The 20,004-nt window shown below is 33.3% G+C and overlaps 1 protein-coding gene across 1 annotated transcript; it reads left to right on the top strand.

Moving 5' to 3' along the window:
- Positions 1 to 681: 681 nt before the first annotated feature.
- LOC135684943 (cell division cycle protein 20 homolog) lies at positions 682 to 17,529 on the top strand. Its single transcript, XM_065200653.2, has 10 exons — positions 682 to 838; positions 1,033 to 1,266; positions 3,369 to 3,611; positions 5,091 to 5,213; positions 5,772 to 5,965; positions 8,401 to 8,495; positions 8,879 to 9,113; positions 9,458 to 9,583; positions 10,016 to 10,133; positions 16,624 to 17,529. The coding sequence occupies exons 2-10, from the start codon at positions 1,041 to 1,043 to the stop codon at positions 16,791 to 16,793; spliced, it is 1,530 nt and encodes a 509-aa protein (XP_065056725.2). The 5' UTR covers positions 682 to 838; positions 1,033 to 1,040; the 3' UTR covers positions 16,794 to 17,529.
- Positions 17,530 to 20,004: the final 2,475 nt, after the last annotated feature.

The following is a 20,004-nucleotide window of genomic DNA, read 5'->3' as shown; positions in this document are numbered from 1 at the left end:
GTTACTGCTGTTATCAATGTGTGTCCTGATTAACGTAAAAATATATTATATGAAAAAAAATGAAAAATTTACAGCAATTGTATTAATACCATATGTTACATATTTAAAATAAGGAGCCTAATGCCAATGCCAAAAATGACAATTTGGTGTTACAAAACTTAATATACAAAATGGCTTTGAAAAAAGCCAACACTTTAAAACTGTCTAAAACTTGACGGAAAACGTCAAAATCCAAGAATCAGGTAAAAAAACACCATAGAAAAACAGAAAAGTAGTTCATGTTCTAGACTGAAGACACTGTAAACTGCATTTACTTAATGTGGTAGTCAACTCAGAATCTTGTCAATTTTTAATCCATGAGTTAAGGCGAGTAAAGGGAACTATGGTTGAAAATTATGCTCACGAGTTGTAGTCATCAAAGCAACAGAACAGGAGAACAGATTGAAATAGGCGCTGCAATTAGAAAGTCAATTAAATTTCCTTTTCTTGATAATAGATTGGCTGCGTGATGACGTCACAGTATCGTATTTTAGAATTTTCAAATTTTCGAAAAATAAGTCCAAACAACACCAAAATCGGTCACTTGCGTTGCAAATTGGCTGGGATTGGGCAAATGAAGACCCACAGCGGATAGGAGTCTGGTGCGGAAAAACTGTTTGCTTGGGTTCCCTGTTTCTCGTGATCTGACCAATCAGCGCAACGAATTCAAATGTGTTCAGAGATTCAATTTGATTTGGCCATTCATATCGATTGACAATTTCATTCAATCAAGAGAACACGTTCTGGAAACATTCGAATAAACCCAAATCAGAAGAACCAATTGTTGGTATCATAAAAGGTAAATAGTGTAAAATAATTTCTTGTTTATATTTTACTTTTTTTATTAATGTATAACAATCATGCCTATTCCCGCACCTTTATTCAATTTAAAGGGTAGGACCCAAGTTGAACCGTTACAATCGTGCCACTTCTGTTTTATTACGGTTTCGGAAATAAAAGTTTCATTTTTAAAATGTTTTATTTGCATTTCAGCTACCTAGATGGACCGCTGTTCAGCTTTTGAAGCAGATATAAATGACTGCCTCAAATCCTGCACTAGCTCCGCGATGTCTTCCGGGCCAGTTCCAAGATGGCAGAGGAAACTTGTAGGGCAATCAAGGGGAGCCCCGTTATCTCCTTTGAATATTTCAAGAAATAAGAGTATTTGTACCACAACTCCTGGAAAAGTAGCGCTTGGAAATATGTCGTCCAAGAAGAAGACACCTGGTATGTGGTAGCATTTTTAACAAAAATTAACTTACTTGGATAGGATGGCTCGAGACGACTAGCCATGGTACATTTCAATTTTCTCTCTGCTGGATATTCCCACCAACTAAGCCATACGGGCAAAGTAGTATTCTACGTCAATGAAGTTTGGGCTGAGCACCTCAGGAGGATTTTACACCACCTAGCTAATCTATAATTTGAGAAAAACCAATTAATCCTAAAGGATCTTCTACGAAGTTTCACAATTTGATTATGTTTTCTGAAATTCTTTGACATTTTTTTAGTAAGCAGTTCATAAACCTTGTGTTTGGACACATTCATTATATACAGTAATCTTTGTTTACTGACAGACTACAGTAATTAAATTTCAGTTAATCAACTCCATACAATACAGAATTAAAAGAAATATTGTAAGTATGTATTGGCTATAAGGGGTATAAAGTCGAGAAAGGTGTGGCTGTTGTTTGAAGTTGTCTAATTCATATAGTTGTTTGTTTAAAATGAGCATCTTGAGAGCAAACTTTAGGGTGTATTTTTTTAAGATATGGTTTTAGTAAGATCTTACACTGTATTTGTTGAAGTGAAACCAAACTGGATAAACTGCTTAATGATTACAACTTAATAAAGAACGTGGCAGACAACTGTACTGTTGTAAACATTGCTACCATCTCATTGCTACAGAAAATTTTGTATTAGTCTTTGACATCAGTCCAGAGACAGGGAAGTGGAACTATATGAGTAGATTCTTAAAAATTTGTGATTCTGACCTTTAATAAACTCTTAAATCATTCTTAAGTAATACAACATATAATTGGTTAAGAATTGACAAAGAAGTTTCAAATCTTTGCTACTGTGCTTCTTTAGCATGAAAACATTTTAAGCAAAGAAATGTAGTAGCATAATAATTGCTAGATGACTGTACCTTAATTTTTTTGCATGAGCATCAGATAAATTGTTTAGTTTGCTAAAAATGATAAGTAAAAAAAAAAGTCAAACTGTCAATGAGTTCCAACCCTGGTAGTTATTCTTAATCAGTTCTCAAAATTCACCAATTCTGAGCCTTAATATTATTTTAAGTTGTTTTATATGTTGAAAGATCTCTATCTGCCAGAAAGGTGTGGAAAACCTTTCTTGCTGCAACCACGGCTTAATAAATATTTTCTGTGCCAAAAACTAGCAATATGGACAACTGCCATATATAAATTATACTTATTGGGCATTCTGAGGCCCAATATATTTTCTGGGACCAATGGTCCCTTACTCTCTCTGTCCCTGCTGCCATATTAATTGGGAATGAGGACCTTGGAATGCACTATGGTAGGCTAGGTCTCTGAGCTTTTCGCAAACAACATAAATATGTTAATTGTATTTGAAAAGTGTTTGTATTGTAAAAAGTCCAATTTGAAAATGAAAAAATGAAACAATAATAAAGCAGATTTCAAGCTCCATGGGCTATTAACTAGTTGTGCCAATATATAAAAGTTTTAGATGTTAACTCAGGCCTTATAGGAGCAAAAAGGAGGTGCTTTACAAACTGAGTACCTTCAACTTTCTAGGCACTCAATTTAGCACCATCAAATATTATCAATAACAAAATCTGTTTTGCATTTAGTTTTTCAACAGCATAAACATACTAGGTGCTCAATCAATCAAGTTCCTAGAACTTTCTAGTCACGCGTGGAGGCACTTGATCAAGCTTGAGCTCCTCTCCTTGCAAGGCCTGTTAACATTTCCATACAAAGTATAAAATTGAAGTTGGTTGCTATGGTTTTCAAAAGAAGTTAAAAGCTGGCCAGTATTTATCAATAACAATAGGCTATATATTATCCCCATCTCATATTACACATCCTTTGGTACAGATTGAAATATGTTTTCATTTCCATATTCAAAACATTTCTGCACATCTCAAAACTTGACTTGCTTGTTTAGATACAAGTTGTTTTCTATTTATCTATCTATATCTCTTTGTATGTACTGGATTCCTTTTTTATCTTTTGTACTGCATTGCCTGCTAGGGGAGCATTCAGTTGGCAGTGAATCCATTGTTTCATGCTAAAAGCTTTACATTCTACATAAAAATCATAAAATGCTTTATCTTGCAGGTAAAAATACCTCATTGAACAAAAGTGCTAATACATCCTGCTCTACGTATGACAGATTCATACCAAACAGGGCATTAATGGACAATGACAAGAGTCACCATATGCTGATGAAAGATGAAGAGGAAGATGAAAATGTTGACATAAATGATAATGATGGTTCATCTAAAGAATGGGCTGGAAGCTCTGCTGAAGCAAATGCAAGGATCTTAGCAATGAGATGCAAGGCACCAGCTGCATCAGATGGTAATTTTTTCCATTAGTTTGATCAAACAGTTAACGGTTATACTTTTTTATGCTGGAAGAAACTTCAAATTTTATGTAGCTTTCAATGTATAGAACAGGCCTGGTCGTTTGAGGTGAGCAATAGCTTATGCTCACCCCCACGCTCCCCTTGCAACCTGATATGAGCTGCGAATTGCTCTCCAAGACAGAACATGAAGGAAAAATAGCTCCTCTAAAATTTCCATTCATTTGCCCTTTTTGTTTTCACAGAGCCCTAGAAATCTTACAATGGTTAATTGGTTAATTTTTGTAACATTAGACTTCTCCCAACATTGCGTTTTTTGCCTGTAGGGCGGTTTTTGTTAATAGTCATGAACTTCAAGACGCAAAAGGTATGTTTGCAGAGTATAGAACTTTTCAATCTTATGAGAACAGGATTATTCTTGGTAGGAAAGTCGAAGGAATTGGTGTGAATTGTCGACTGGAGGATAGAATAAATCAACAGGTCCCTCCCAGCATTAGAAACAGAATCTCCCTTAAAGAGAACAGCCTACTTGGTCTTTCAGATCAAACACAACAACTAAAACATGCAATTCAATTATCAACAAACAGTATTTGCTGGAAAACCCAGACTGTGTGAAAAACTATAACATGGTGACATTCAGATTATTGGTAGAGCCAGATTTTCATTCCGTCTAGCAGTTTTGGAATCTATCTACATAAAAACAATAAAGCCGGTATTGTCTAGACAGAAAGAGTTCATTTTGATCTTAGGATTCTTTGGTAACATTTTTCATAGGCAAGCCGGACTGATTTGGCAACCTTAACAGTCATGTGCTCACGTTTCTGATTGGCCTATTTTGATCCATAGCTGGGTATATTTATTTCATAGCATAGAGTTTCCCATCTATGTTCTGACATTTTATACTCTGAAGAGTGTCAGATAAAAAGCTGATTGAAGTTTGTTTCAAAATTTGTCTTTCGAAGCCTTTTTCAAATTCTATTCAACAAAAAGATTATTTGCTAAAGGAATTGTTATTTTTGTGTTGTGCAAGCTTTACACGAAACTGAATGAGTCCCTTTATTTAAATCATTTAAGCAAAAGGGGTTGCCTGAGCCACGGTTAAATCATATATATATATTAGGCAATCAACATATACTAAAGGGGCTCAAGCCACCTTCTGATTGCCTTTAAAGTACATTCTATGTGTTACTGATGTAGCTCGTCTCAGCAATTGAGGGGAGATATTAACAGCTCACCTACAAAAATACAAACAGCTAGGCCTCATAAAACGCGATGATTCTAAATTTCTACTCTGAGTTTCCTAATTAATGCCATCATTCCTATTTCTACAATTGCCTGATAATTCTATTAATCATGAAACTTGGAGTATCAACTACAAACCACCTTCTTTTATATACTAAATGCATATACAAGTTTACGCAGTTTTAGAAATGTTTTCCAAAAATCAACATGTGATATTTTCTTTTTAAAAACAGGCTATATGAACAAAGTTCTGCACAGCCAAAGCAAACAGCCAAAGGCAAAATGGAAGTCAAGCAGACATATTCCTGACACTCCAGAAAGGGTTCTAGACGCTCCAGATATCACCAATGATTACTGTATGTCATAACACTTCTTGCTAATTTGTTCTAATAAATTTAAACTCAGTCACAGCTAGGGGTAAACAAATAGTGGTATGAACCTGTTGATAGTGTGATCCCTTTTATGTTCCTGATTCCGGCATGGGGAGGTTCATTATACAGAAAATTCTTTCATGTTTGAGGCCCAGGTGAAGAGAGAAACTGACTTGAAAAAAAAGGAGGGCTACACCGCCAGGAAAAATATAACATTGGTGCTGCTGGAAGCACGTATTATGGTGTGGAGAAGATATTCTTGCTTGCTACAAGTTTTAATAGTTTTTTTAGAAAATTGATAGTTTTTAGCCTTTTTGACAGAATTTCTAGTTGTTTGGAATCTAAAAGTTGTTCTTCATGAAATATAACAGCACATAATATGTCTGTCAAAAGGTTGCATAGCAAAAACACAATGTCATTTTACAGATTCAAAAATTTAGGCATTTATGTTCATTAGTATCCATTGAGTACTTGGTTTTGGAGAAAGTTCACATTTACTCACAATGCTGTAAGATGCCAACAATTTTTGTTTGCCATGTTTAGATCTTAACATCCTTGACTGGGGAAGTAACAACTGTCTTGCTGTGGCTTTGAGCAGTGAGGTATTCTTATGGCATGCACAAACTGGCAAAGTTGACAGACTGATGCAAACCCAGGATGAAGAACTTGTCACCAGTGTTAAGTGGATTGGTGAAGGAAATATTCTTGCTGTTGGCCTAGACAATGGCAATGTTGAGGTAATCATCTTCATTAACCATACTTTAAAATTTCTTATGACGTGGCTTGATTGTCATTGTCATTAAGGCTACTATGGTCATTAAGGAACTGGCTTCTTCTACATCTGATCATGATATTGCTGAATTCCAGGACAGTTTTCGTATAATGTCTTAGTTTTGTGAATGGTCCATTGATCACTAGTCCCTTAGCATTTCGAACCCCCCTCTGTTTTCAGACTACTATTGGATATGTCCATTATTGCTATTTCCTGTAAGATAGCCATTAAGCTAAACAAAAATTTGGAGCATTCTGTTCAAAATAGTTGTACTGTATTCTTCTTCACAAGTTTGTGGTTCGCAGACTTCATTTCTTGACATAAATTGGAATTTCGCTAACCACCCCAACTTCTCTTTCTTTCCTCAGTAACTGTAGCTCACAATCGAATTCGTCAGTTTAAAGACAGAAGTTGATAATTTAATTTGCACTTGATGATTCAATTAGGCCGTGACTTACAAGAAAATCCAAGTCCTCTGCATTTGCTCTGTAGACGCCTACCGCATTTTCATCGTGTTCTTTTTCTTTTTTGGCGCTCCTTTTTCCCGAATTTCAACAATTTTTCAAAGGATTGGTATCCACTCACTTTTGTAAACAAGATAGCTTCAAATGTTTGTTTCAAACTCTATTCGAGGAAAAGGCCATAGGACAAAAGTGCTGCTCTTTTCATTGCAATCAAGACAGGATATCAATAGCCCTATCAAGATAAAAATCCCCAAGCTTTAGACTTTATTGAAAACTTTAATGTTTTTAAGCATTGCAAAAAGGTTCAGTTGTGGTAGAAAATGTCTTCGTAAGCTGCATGTTGTCATAAAGAAGAAAAATAGGGTCGTTATTTGAGCTTGATGTTAAAGAAGCAATTGGTTGAACATGTGGTAAGGAGTTTGAAAAGGGAAGCTGCAAGAAAATTCAATATTGGTGAAAAGAAAGACACAAATGGCACACAGAATTGATTTTTACTTGTCGTGGCTCAAGTACAAAACCATAATTAATATTTTTTTCGAGACACGGTCTGGATTGAATTCATTGGCGGGGAGCTAAAACCATCTATGATGGAGTAGGTGTTTCTCTAGGCAAGAAGAACGACAGTTGCTCGGGAAAAGATCCAAAATTATAGGACGAACAAACCTATGGTTTATTTCCCACAATCGAAGATTTCAGGAAAACCTTGATTCAAGTGCAGGATCTATCACTGCCATGCCTATCACTGCTTAGGTGTTCTGATTTGTTTTCGTAAAGTACAAATAATGGCAAGACAGACATCATTTTTAACACCACTTGAGATAAGAAGCAGGGGTGACTTCTAAGCGATTTAACAAGGCGGCTCCAGGGGCGTTTTCATGAGAGAGGATGTGGTTTCGTATGACCGCGCCCATCTTTTTCAAAGATAAAAATATAATAATCGATGCTTCAGGAAGCCAATACTTCTCACGACTGTTCCGTTTCGGAATCAAGGCAATGCAGCATTAGGGGAGACTGCAAAACCCAATTTACCACAAGCAATATACCCTCGAAGGAATAGACACTGTTAGAAATTTTGCCAGGGGTAAGAGAATTAACAATGTGTGTGCACCCCACGTCACAATATTATCAAAACAGCATATCTAAACCCTTTGAGAACACAGGAAAGTGTTCGAAAGCATATGCAACTAATCATTCGGCGCTTTATAGTTTGTTTTCGGTCACTGGCTTTTTGGGCCAAGGATTTTCAGTGATCCCGTGTGTTGTATGACAAATTATACTTAGGTAACTCGGTACATTTATAAGCCATAATTAAAAACACACATACACGATCAAAAAATATTTTTCTTAGAATTTTCGCTGCGCTTCGGCAGCTTTGTAGTTTAATCTCATAGAAGTGTAGTTATGAACCTGCATTTGTCGCGTTTGCAGTACCTTTCTATAAATCCTTTTAACTGTGGCTGAGAAAAAAACGCCTACCTCTAAAAGAGTTTAAGAGAATTCGGTATTTAGATATTTCCGGTCTTTAGCCTTTGTCACCAGAACTTTCCCATTTGAACATTTTCATCGAATTATTATTCCTAAATGCAACAATTTGGTACAATTTCACAAAAGCAGACAGGCGTGTTAAGAAGCCAGTATTCCATGCAATATATTCGTGTGGCGCTTCAAAGCTTCTATTTAAAATGACTGATCTTCTGTTTCAAGTGTCTGCAGTGAATGATACGAAAAATTGTCAAGTTTTAGCAAAAGCTTCTAGGCGTCGTTGTATTTTGCAAACAAAAGGGGCAATTGCTTCTCAATTTCTTTTCCTGGACTAGCATAAATTTTCCATATGCTTAGTTGTGTACATATTTAAGTAAGCTTGAAATAAACTTTATAATTGTGATTATCCTGAAATGGCTAGCTCTAAAGAAGTGGAGTTTCTCATTATTTCTAGATTTGGGATGCGGAGACTTGTCAGAGGAAAAGATCAATGACCGGTCATGCCTCACGTGTTGGCTCTCTTAGTTGGAATGAGTACATACTGAGCAGGTAACATTTTCTTTTTTCATAACCAAGAATTTTGATATACTTTAAGAATGTCAATAATCTCGTTAATGTTTAAAGGTCGCGCTTAAATAAGAGACATTTTAAGACCTCCTTTTGGATGTTTTGCGAACATTTACTATGTTTTTGGAAAACGGTCCCAGCATTGACGTTTCATAATTTTGCAAAAGAATCACCCAAGTTGCCTATTGCCTTGATTTTCCATTGTCAGCCTTCTGCCCGAGTTACCTGTCTTTCAACAGTCTTGCGGAATAAAGATGGTTTAGCACCTTATTTTCAGTGGGTGTATTTACATTTGTTTTTGATTAAGATATACCAGCGCATTGCCTCCGCGCTAACCGTTGCATGCTGTATGTTTTCTGTCGCAGTGGTTCTAGGAGTGGAGCAATCCACCAGCATGATGTCCGTGTGGCTCGCCACAATGTTGCCTGTTTGCTGGCGCACTCTCAAGAGATCTGCGGCCTGGCTTGGGCACCTGGTGGCACCAAGCTTGCCAGTGGTGGAAACGACAACGTTCTGAACATATGGGATGTTGGTGTACAATCAAGCGGGGAAATAACAACTCCTCTTTTTTCACTGGCAGAACATTGTGCCGCCGTCAAAGTATGTAGATGCTGGTATCAGTTCATTTCTGTCATAATGCTTCTCTTCACAATATCTTTTCTCAACTCATTTGTTTATTATTTGTGATTAATTTTGACTTTTTGGTTTTATAATATAGATAGCTCTTATCTAAATCCCCTTTTCTGGCTACTGAACGAAATAGGAGAGGCCTTATTTAATTGGTTTCAACCTGCAAGGGAACCATTAATTCTATGCATGTATAATTTTTTGTAAATTTTCGAATCCAGGCTAACAAACATTATTTTCAAGTCTTTTTTTAACCTATCGATTCAATTCTGCTTCGTTCTGTACAGAATTAAATTGTAGACGATTTTCGTATTTAGGCTGTTTCGTGGTGTCCTTGGCAACCGAATGTCTTAGCAAGTGGTGGAGGAACAGCGGACAAGCATATTCGATTGTGGAACGCCAATACTGGCGTATGCTTGCATAGTGTTGACACAAATTCTCAGGTAAGACGTACATTTCTGGGCGAGGTTAAGCTCGCAGACGTTGAACCCAGCAACTTGCGCTGGAGCGGTGTTATCCTTCCCTTATTCACACACGTAAATAGCTGATATATATAAATATAAAATTAATTTTGCAAAATATGTGAATATTTCAGTAAATTTTTGGGAAATAGAAAGGGCTGCAAATTAACAAACAATAGTTTTGTACATATTTATGAAGTTTACTGATTCATAACCCCGATCTGATATTGTTAGTTATGGCTTGAACAAAGCACGTGGAGTTTTGCTTTATTAGAGTAGATTCAAAGACTTAATGTACTTCGTGGCTCTTCCGCCTAGGACTGACGTAACAAGAATGCCAGTCCTTCTGCGAGATGGTGACAATTTTGCATGTATTGATCGTTTGTCTTATTAATTTAACTGCCTAATCTTTAGATCAGTGGCATCGTTTGGTCAGATGAACATAAGGAGTTTATTTCCGGACATGGTTTTTCTGAAAACCAGCTCACTATATGGAAGTACCCGAGTATGAATAAAGTCACGCAATTAACAGGTACGAATTCTCGTTAGGAAGAGTTGTGCAGTGTTTTAAAATGATTATATGACGTCAGGTCTAGTGAGAGAATATAAGAGGGCAGAATCCCTGCAGATTGGCATCATTAAAGGAAACGTATTTGAATTCAAACGTCTTAAAGATAATAAACGGGTATGAACTCTGGTCTTAATTTTTATGCTAAAACTTAAGAAATAATTTTATATATATACCAATCATTATCAATCAAATATATGGTTACATTTGTATTGTCTGGTAACAAGAGAAGTTATGATTGGTTGCCTATTGAAAATGAAATGAATATGATGTTTATCGGTCAAATAGTGTTTCAAGGCCCATCTACACGATGAAACATCGTAATGCAAAACATCATCGTACATCATACATCATCAAACATAATCATACATCATCAAACATCATCAAACATCATCATAAGTCATCATAAATCATCAAACATAATCACACATCATCAAACATAATAATAGATCATCAAACATAATCACACATCATCAAACATAATAATAGATCATCAAACATAATCATAAGTCATCATACATCATCAAACATAATCATAAGTCATCATAAATCATCAAACATAATAATAGATCATCAAACATAATCACACATCATCAAACATAATCATAAGTCATCATACATCATCAAACATAATCATAAGTCATCATAAATCATCAAACATAATCATAAATCATCAAACATAATCATACATCATCAAACATAATCATACATCATCAAACATAATCATATATCATCAAACATAATCATACATCATCAAACATAATCATACATCATCAAACATAATCATACATCATCAAACATAATCATACATCATCAAACATAATCATATATCATCAAACATAATCATACATCATCAAACATAATCATACATCATCAAACATAATCATACATCATCAAACATAATCATATATCATCAAACATAATCATACATCATCAAACATAATCATACATCATCAAACATAATCATACATCATCAAACATAATCATACATCATCAAACATAATCATACATCATCAAACATAATCATACATCATCAAACATAATCATAAGTCATCATACATCATCAAACATAATCATAAGTCATCATAAATCATCAAACATAATCATAAATCATCAAACATAATCATACATCATCAACATAATCATACATCATCAAACATAATCATACATCATCAAACATAATCATATATCATCAAACATAATCATACATCATCAACATAATCATACATCATCAAACATAATCATAAATCATCAAACATAATCATACATCATCAAACATAATCATACATCATCAAACATAATCATACATCATCAAACATAATCATACATCATCAAACATAATCATACATCATCAACATAATCATACATCATCAACATAATCATACATCATCAAACATAATCATACATCATCAAACATAATCATACATCATCAAACATAATCATACATCATCAAACATAATCATACATCATCAACATAATCATACATCATCAAACATAATCATAAATCATCAAACATAATCATACATCATCAAACATAATCATACATCATCAAACATAATCATAAGTCATCATAAATCATCAAACATAATCATAAATCATCAAACATAATCATACATCATCAAACATAATCATACATCATCAAACATAATCATATATCATCAAACATAATCATACATCATCAAACATAATCATACATCATCAAACATAATCATACATCATCAAACATAATCATACATCATCAAACATAATCATATATCATCAAACATAATCATACATCATCAAACATAATCATATATCATCAAACATAATCATACATCATCAAACATAATCATACATCATCAAACATAATCATATATCATCAAACATAATCATACATCATCAACATAATCATACATCATCAAACATAATCATAAATCATCAAACATAATCATACATCATCAAACATAATCATACATCATCAAACATAATCATACATCATCAAACATAATCATACATCATCAAACATAATCATACATCATCAAACATAATCATATATCATCAAACATAATCATACATCATCAAACATAATCATACATCATCAAACATAATCATAAGTCATCAAACATAATCATACATCATCAAACATAATCATACATCATCAAACATCATCAAACATAATCATAAGTCATCATAAATCATCAAACATAATCATAAATCATCAAACATAATCATACATCATCAAACATAATCATACATCATCAAACATAATCATAAGTCATCATAAATCATCAAACATAATCATATATCATCAAACATAATCATACATCATCAAACATAATCATACATCATCAAACATAATCATATATCATCAAACATAATCATAAGTCATCATAAATCATCAAACATAATCATATATCATCAAACATAATCATACATCATCAAACATAATCATACATCATCAAACATAATCATATATCATCAAACATAATTATACATCATCAAACATAATCATACATCATCAAACATAATCATACATCATCAAACATAATCATATATCATCAAACATAATCATACATCATCAAACATAATCATACATCATCAAACATAATCATACATCATCAAACATAATCATACATCATCAAACATAATCATACATCATCAAACATAATCATATATCATCAAACATAATCATACATCATCAAACATAATCATACATCATCAAACATAATCATACATCATCAAACATAATCATAAGTCATCATACATCATCAAACATAATCATAAGTCATCATAAATCATCAAACATAATCATAAATCATCAAACATAATCATACATCATCAAACATAATCATACATCATCAACATAATCATACATCATCAAACATAATCATACATCATCAAACATAATCATACATCATCAAACATAATCATAAGTCATCATACATCATCAAACATAATCATACATCATCAAACATAATCATACATCATCAAACATAATCATAAGTCATCATACATCATCAAACATAATCATAAGTCATCATAAATCATCAAACATAATCATAAATCATCAAACATAATCATACATCATCAAACATAATCATACATCATCAACATAATCATACATCATCAAACATAATCATAAATCATCAAACATAATCATACATCATCAAACATAATCATACATCATCAAACATAATCATACATCATCAAACATAATCATATATCATCAAACATAATCATACATCATCAAACATAATCATACATCATCAAACATAATCATACATCATCAAACATAATCATACATCATCAAACATAATCATATATCATCAAACATAATCATACATCATCAAACATAATCATACATCATCAAACATAATCATACATCATCAAACATAATCATACATCATCAAACATAATCATAAGTCATCATACATCATCAAACATAATCATAAGTCATCATAAATCATCAAACATAATCATATATCATCAAACATAATCATACATCATCAAACATAATCATACATCATCAAACATAATCATATATCATCAAACATAATCATACATCATCAAACATAATCATACATCATCAAACATAATCATACATCATCAAACATAATCATACATCATCAAACATAATCATACATCATCAAACATAATCATATATCATCAAACATAATCATACATCATCAAACATAATCATACATCATCAAACATAATCATACATCATCAAACATAATCATAAGTCATCATACATCATCAAACATAATCATAAGTCATCATAAATCATCAAACATAATCATAAATCATCAAACATAATCATACATCATCAAACATAATCATACATCATCAACATAATCATACATCATCAAACATAATCATACATCATCAAACATAATCATACATCATCAAACATAATCATAAGTCATCATACATCATCAAACATAATCATACATCATCAAACATAATCATACATCATCAAACATCATCAAACATAATCATAAGTCATCATAAATCATCAAACATAATCATAAATCATCAAACATAATCATACATCATCAAACATAATCATACATCATCAAACATAATCATAAGTCATCATAAATCATCAAACATAATCATATATCATCAAACATAATCATACATCATCAAACATAATCATACATCATCAAACATAATCATATATCATCAAACATAATCATACATCATCAAACATAATCATACATCATCAAACATAATCATACATCATCAAACATAATCATACATCATCAAACATAATCATACATCATCAAACATAATCATATATCATCAAACATAATCATACATCATCAAACATAATCATACATCATCAAACATAATCATACATCATCAAACATAATCATAAGTCATCATACATCATCAAACATAATCATAAGTCATCATAAATCATCAAACATAATCATAAATCATCAAACATAATCATACATCATCAAACATAATCATACATCATCAACATAATCATACATCATCAAACATAATCATACATCATCAAACATAATCATACATCATCAAACATAATCATAAGTCATCATACATCATCAAACATAATCATACATCATCAAACATAATCATACATCATCAAACATAATCATAAGTCATCATACATCATCAAACATAATCATAAGTCATCATAAATCATCAAACATAATCATAAATCATCAAACATAATCATACATCATCAAACATAATCATACATCATCAACATAATCATACATCATCAAACATAATCATAAATCATCAAACATAATCATACATCATCAAACATAATCATACATCATCAAACATAATCATACATCATCAAACATAATCATATATCATCAAACATAATCATACATCATCAAACATAATCATACATCATCAAACATAATCATACATCATCAAACATAATCATACATCATCAAACATAATCATATATCATCAAACATAATCATACATCATCAAACATAATCATACATCATCAAACATAATCATACATCATCAAACATAATCATACATCATCAAACATAATCATAAGTCATCATACATCATCAAACATAATCATAAGTCATCATAAATCATCAAACATAATCATATATCATCAAACATAATCATACATCATCAAACATAATCATACATCATCAAACATAATCATATATCATCAAACATAATCATACATCATCAAACATAATCATACATCATCAAACATAATCATACATCATCAAACATAATCATACATCATCAAACATAATCATACATCATCAAACATAATCATATATCATCAAACATAATCATACATCATCAAACATAATCATACATCATCAAACATAATCATACATCATCAAACATAATCATAAGTCATCATACATCATCAAACATAATCATAAGTCATCATAAATCATCAAACATAATCATAAATCATCAAACATAATCATACATCATCAAACATAATCATACATCATCAACATAATCATACATCATCAAACATAATCATACATCATCAAACATAATCATACATCATCAAACATAATCATAAGTCATCATACATCATCAAACATAATCATACATCATCAAACATAATCATACATCATCAAACATAATCATAAGTCATCATACATCATCAAACATAATCATAAGTCATCATAAATCATCAAACATAATCATAAATCATCAAACATAATCATACATCATCAAACATAATCATACATCATCAACATAATCATACATCATCAAACATAATCATAAATCATCAAACATAATCATACATCATCAAACATAATCATACATCATCAAACATAATCATACATCATCAAACATAATCATATATCATCAAACATAATCATACATCATCAAACATAATCATACATCATCAAACATAATCATACATCATCAAACATAATCATACATCATCAAACATAATCATAAGTCATCATACATCATCAAACATAATCATAAGTCATCATAAATCATCAAACATAATCATAAATCATCAAACATAATCATACATCATCAACATAATCATACATCATCAAACATAATCATACATCATCAAACATAATCATACATCATCAAACATAATCATATATCATCAAACATAATCATACATCATCAAACATAATCATACATCATCAAACATAATCATAAGTCATCAAACATAATCATAAGTCATCCTTTCCCGCCATTTTGCAGCATGCGTTATGGACAAATTTGATTGGGCAATATCGTCAAACATGTTCAAAATTTTGCAGCTAAAATCTCGAACAATATCAAACATTTTTTACGGTGTTCAAGGTTATATGACAGAACAATCCACACGATCAAGCATTTGTTTTTTAACATCATTCCACACATGTTTCTTGTTTGATAAAATTTTGTATTACGTTGTTTTATCGTGTAGAGAGATCTTTATATAATAATGCTATCTGCCTTGGAAATTGTACATAAATGGTTTTGTTCTTTTTAGGCCATACGTCACGTGTTTTGAATTTAGCCCAGTCCCCTGACAATGCGCTTGTTGCATCTGCAAGCGCGGACCAGACTATCAGGATATGGAATTGCTTTGCTGCTGAGAAGAAGAGGAAGACGAAGGCCAAAGCAAAAAGTGATGAAATTAGGTTCAACAGTATACGTTGATGTGACTTGCCTCTAGTTAATTGTAAAACTGTGCTTGCCCTACGCCGAGCAGAACATCGCCAAACCTACCCTCAAAATACTGCGATGTCGAACATTTGTCACAGCGACTAATTCATTAAAAGAATATGAACCCAAAGAACTTGGGAATTTTAGCTTGCGTGCAGACTCGAAAATTTAAAAGAGGAACGAGAGTAGAGTCTGCGCAACAGAGCCGCTTTTCTTGTTCGCTGACATCAGCATTTTATTCTAAGCACTAGAACAACGACTCCAATAGCGTGCAATGTTTTTCTGTAATTTTAGTTGTTTAAAAGAACAAACAGGCCTACTCTATTATCCTGATACCATTCATTTATACCTCTGCCCGTAGACGCCAAATTGAAAACTGAAAAAAAAACAATTGAAATTCCCCCAACAAATCAAATTCGGTTCCTTGATTTTGAGGAACCTTTGAGCAAGAAAATCGGCTCAGCTTCGCAGACTCTACTTTTTCTCTTATTTTCAATGTTGCCAACAGTCTGCACGCAGGCTAGGAGATTTTGACTGTTTTCTAGACGTGTGGTGAAACTTATTTGAATTATGTAGTATGGAAGAACTTGAATGTAAAAAGAACCTGAATGTGTTAATGTAAATATGGGCATTACTTTGGGTAAACTGTTTTTTATCATTATATTAAACGTTCAAAAAAGCATTTTTAGGTTATTGTAAGATCTGTCCAACTGAATGCACTATAATTGCTTGTTCTAGTCAATTTTTTATCCTATTCAAGTAATGCTCACTGTTACATCCATCTTAAGGTATCCGATTTTGTGAAACCTGAAGATCAATAACAGAAAGTTTCTAAAGGAGAGAAGAGTCTAACCTGGCGGCTATATATATAAGCCCGAAAACAATATTTTTGACAACGTATACATTGCCTGGGCCAGTGCCTTTACGAACGCCCGCAGCAAGAAAAATTTTTACAGAATATTAAAACACTATTTACTAAAACAATTTATAGCTTAAAACCTTCGAAATGAATATGGCAAGCTGACACAGAATAGCTGAACTATCAAATTTATGCCGATTTTCGAAAATATTGGTTTTCCTTCGTCCGCCTTACAATTTCCCGCACTGAGCCCTTATGCATGATCGTCTTTTTGCCAGTATTTCCGCTTGAGTGATTTTGCCTCACCAGCTCAATGGGCAATTATGCCCAGTTAAGCCAACGCACACTAGCGATTTTTGTCGCCAGCGACGGCGATTTTTGTCGCTGGCGACTAAAATCGCTAGTCTGCGGGGAGAAACATCACAGGATTTTTGTCGCCAGCGACTAAAAACTGAAAATCGCAAATGTGCAGGGCGCAAAAACAAATTTTTGTTGATCAGCCAATCATAAAGTGTTTTCAAGGCACGTGGAAAGTGTGTTGATTTTTAAGAATATTGACAAGATGGAGGTCACAGGAACACGCTCGTTCTCTTGGACAACGTATTAAGAGGATTGGTTAGTCAATTTGTGGCGCGGGAAACCCTGCTTGTACGTCATATCCTTTCGACAATACGACGATAGGACGGCAAAAGCTGCAGCCGTCGCTGAGCTTGCTGATGCTCTTAGTGCCACGAGCGGGTACTACTGCTCTCAATTATTTGTAAACGTATTTGGATAAACACGAACAAGACTTCTCTCTCATTGCACTAACAACTGCACTTCTATTAATATATCCTTTCAGCAGCGTGGGTTGTCTATAAAGCTAAATATGTCGTACGATGTAGGTTTTACTATCTACTAGCAACTAACAGTAAAAAAGAAACAAATTGTGCATAAAACCCATGTGTTGGGTTCTCTACGGTACAAAAGAGAAGAAAATAAAATAAGTAGCTTAATTTAGGCCAAGCTAAAACTACAATTTTGGGTCTAGATTTTTGCCATTAAATGTGGCCTTGTTAAATCAGAGCTGGCAATATTTTTCCTGTCTAATATTAGTTATAAACTGCATGCATGGGTTGTAAAAAAATTTGATTGTTAGTTTCTGGTCATTTTTTTCGAATTCATTATGAGGTGGAGACCAAAAATCATTGGCCAAGGCAGAAAAGATCGCAAGTGTGCGGGGAAAACATTTAGTCGCCAGCGACAAAAATCGCCGTCGCTGGCGACAAAAATCGCCGTCGCTGGCGACAAAAATCGCTAGTGTGCGCTAGTATGTATGGCGCTAGGCTTTAGACATCTAGCGTCTTCGGCGCGTCTATATCATCGCAATACACCAATTCGCCTTACGGCCTAATTAAGTCTACTTAGAAGTTTTCATTATGGTATTTCTCACGGTATTTATTTTATGACAACATTAAGATAAACATTCTATTAGGGATTTGACCGTGATTACCGACTACGGGGGTAAAGTTTCCCCGAAATTATTTTTGCTGTCAAATCCCTAGCCGGAGATCAGGCTCTCGGGGTGGAGGAGCCCCTTACAAGTTTTCAACTGTAATCAACATTAGCAACATGGATGCAGGTGACAACAGCCTGGAATGAAAAAAATAGTATGGAAATTATGGCGTGGTCATAAGCAATATGGATGCAGGTGACAACAGCCTGTGATGAAAAAATAGCAGGTGAATTATGGCGTGGGTCATTAATTTTTGGCATAAGAAATGTCGCATCTCAAGGCTGATTTCCACTAGGCGAATTCTTTCGCGCGAATCGAATTTTTTCCAATGTGAGTATGCGTGGTATCACGTTCTCAAATTTCGCAGCGAAAAAATTCGTTTCGCAGAAAGTAGACCACGGTCCTACTTTATCGCTACGAAATTTATTCGATTCGCGCGAAAAAACTCGCCTAGTGGAAATCAGCCTTCACACCAACAAAATTCATGATCAACCATGTTTGTCAGACTTCTGCTCGCATTAGGCAAAAAGCTATCAGTAATGGCAATAAGATTGTCGTCCACTATCGCAGCTAGGCCAGCCAAATCCTTTAAGGCGGGAAGACCTATTGTTCACATTAGCCGATCATAAATATTGAAATGAATGACCCTCGTTGGAAGGAAGATTACGAAAGAAAACTAGATGATTCCTGCTTTGAATTGAGTCATTTAAACACAGAGGAAAAAAATCATTTGATTTATCACAGGGGTATAAAGACATTTTTGCAAAGGACTTGTCTGATCTTGGATCTACGTCTTTAGTACAACATAAAATTGAAACATCAGATGCTAAAGCTGTTAAAAAGTAACCGAG

The sequence above is a fragment of the Rhopilema esculentum genome, chromosome 21, assembly GCF_057945365.1.
Source record: "Rhopilema esculentum isolate cy_ngs chromosome 21, ASM5794536v1, whole genome shotgun sequence".
NCBI classification, from domain to species: Eukaryota; Metazoa; Cnidaria; class Scyphozoa; order Rhizostomeae; family Rhizostomatidae; genus Rhopilema; species Rhopilema esculentum.
This window is presented reverse-complemented; position numbering and strand designations above follow the sequence as displayed.

Coding starts and splice junctions, on each gene's coding strand:
- LOC135684943 (XM_065200653.2), top strand. CDS start 1,041: ATGGACCGCTGTTCAGCTTTTGAAGCAGATATAAATGACTGCCTCAAA. Junction 1,267..3,368: donor GTCCAAGAAGAAGACACCTG/GTATGTGGTAGC, acceptor TTTATCTTGCAG/GTAAAAATACCTCATTGAAC. Junction 9,584..10,015: donor GTGTTGACACAAATTCTCAG/GTAAGACGTACA, acceptor CCTAATCTTTAG/ATCAGTGGCATCGTTTGGTC.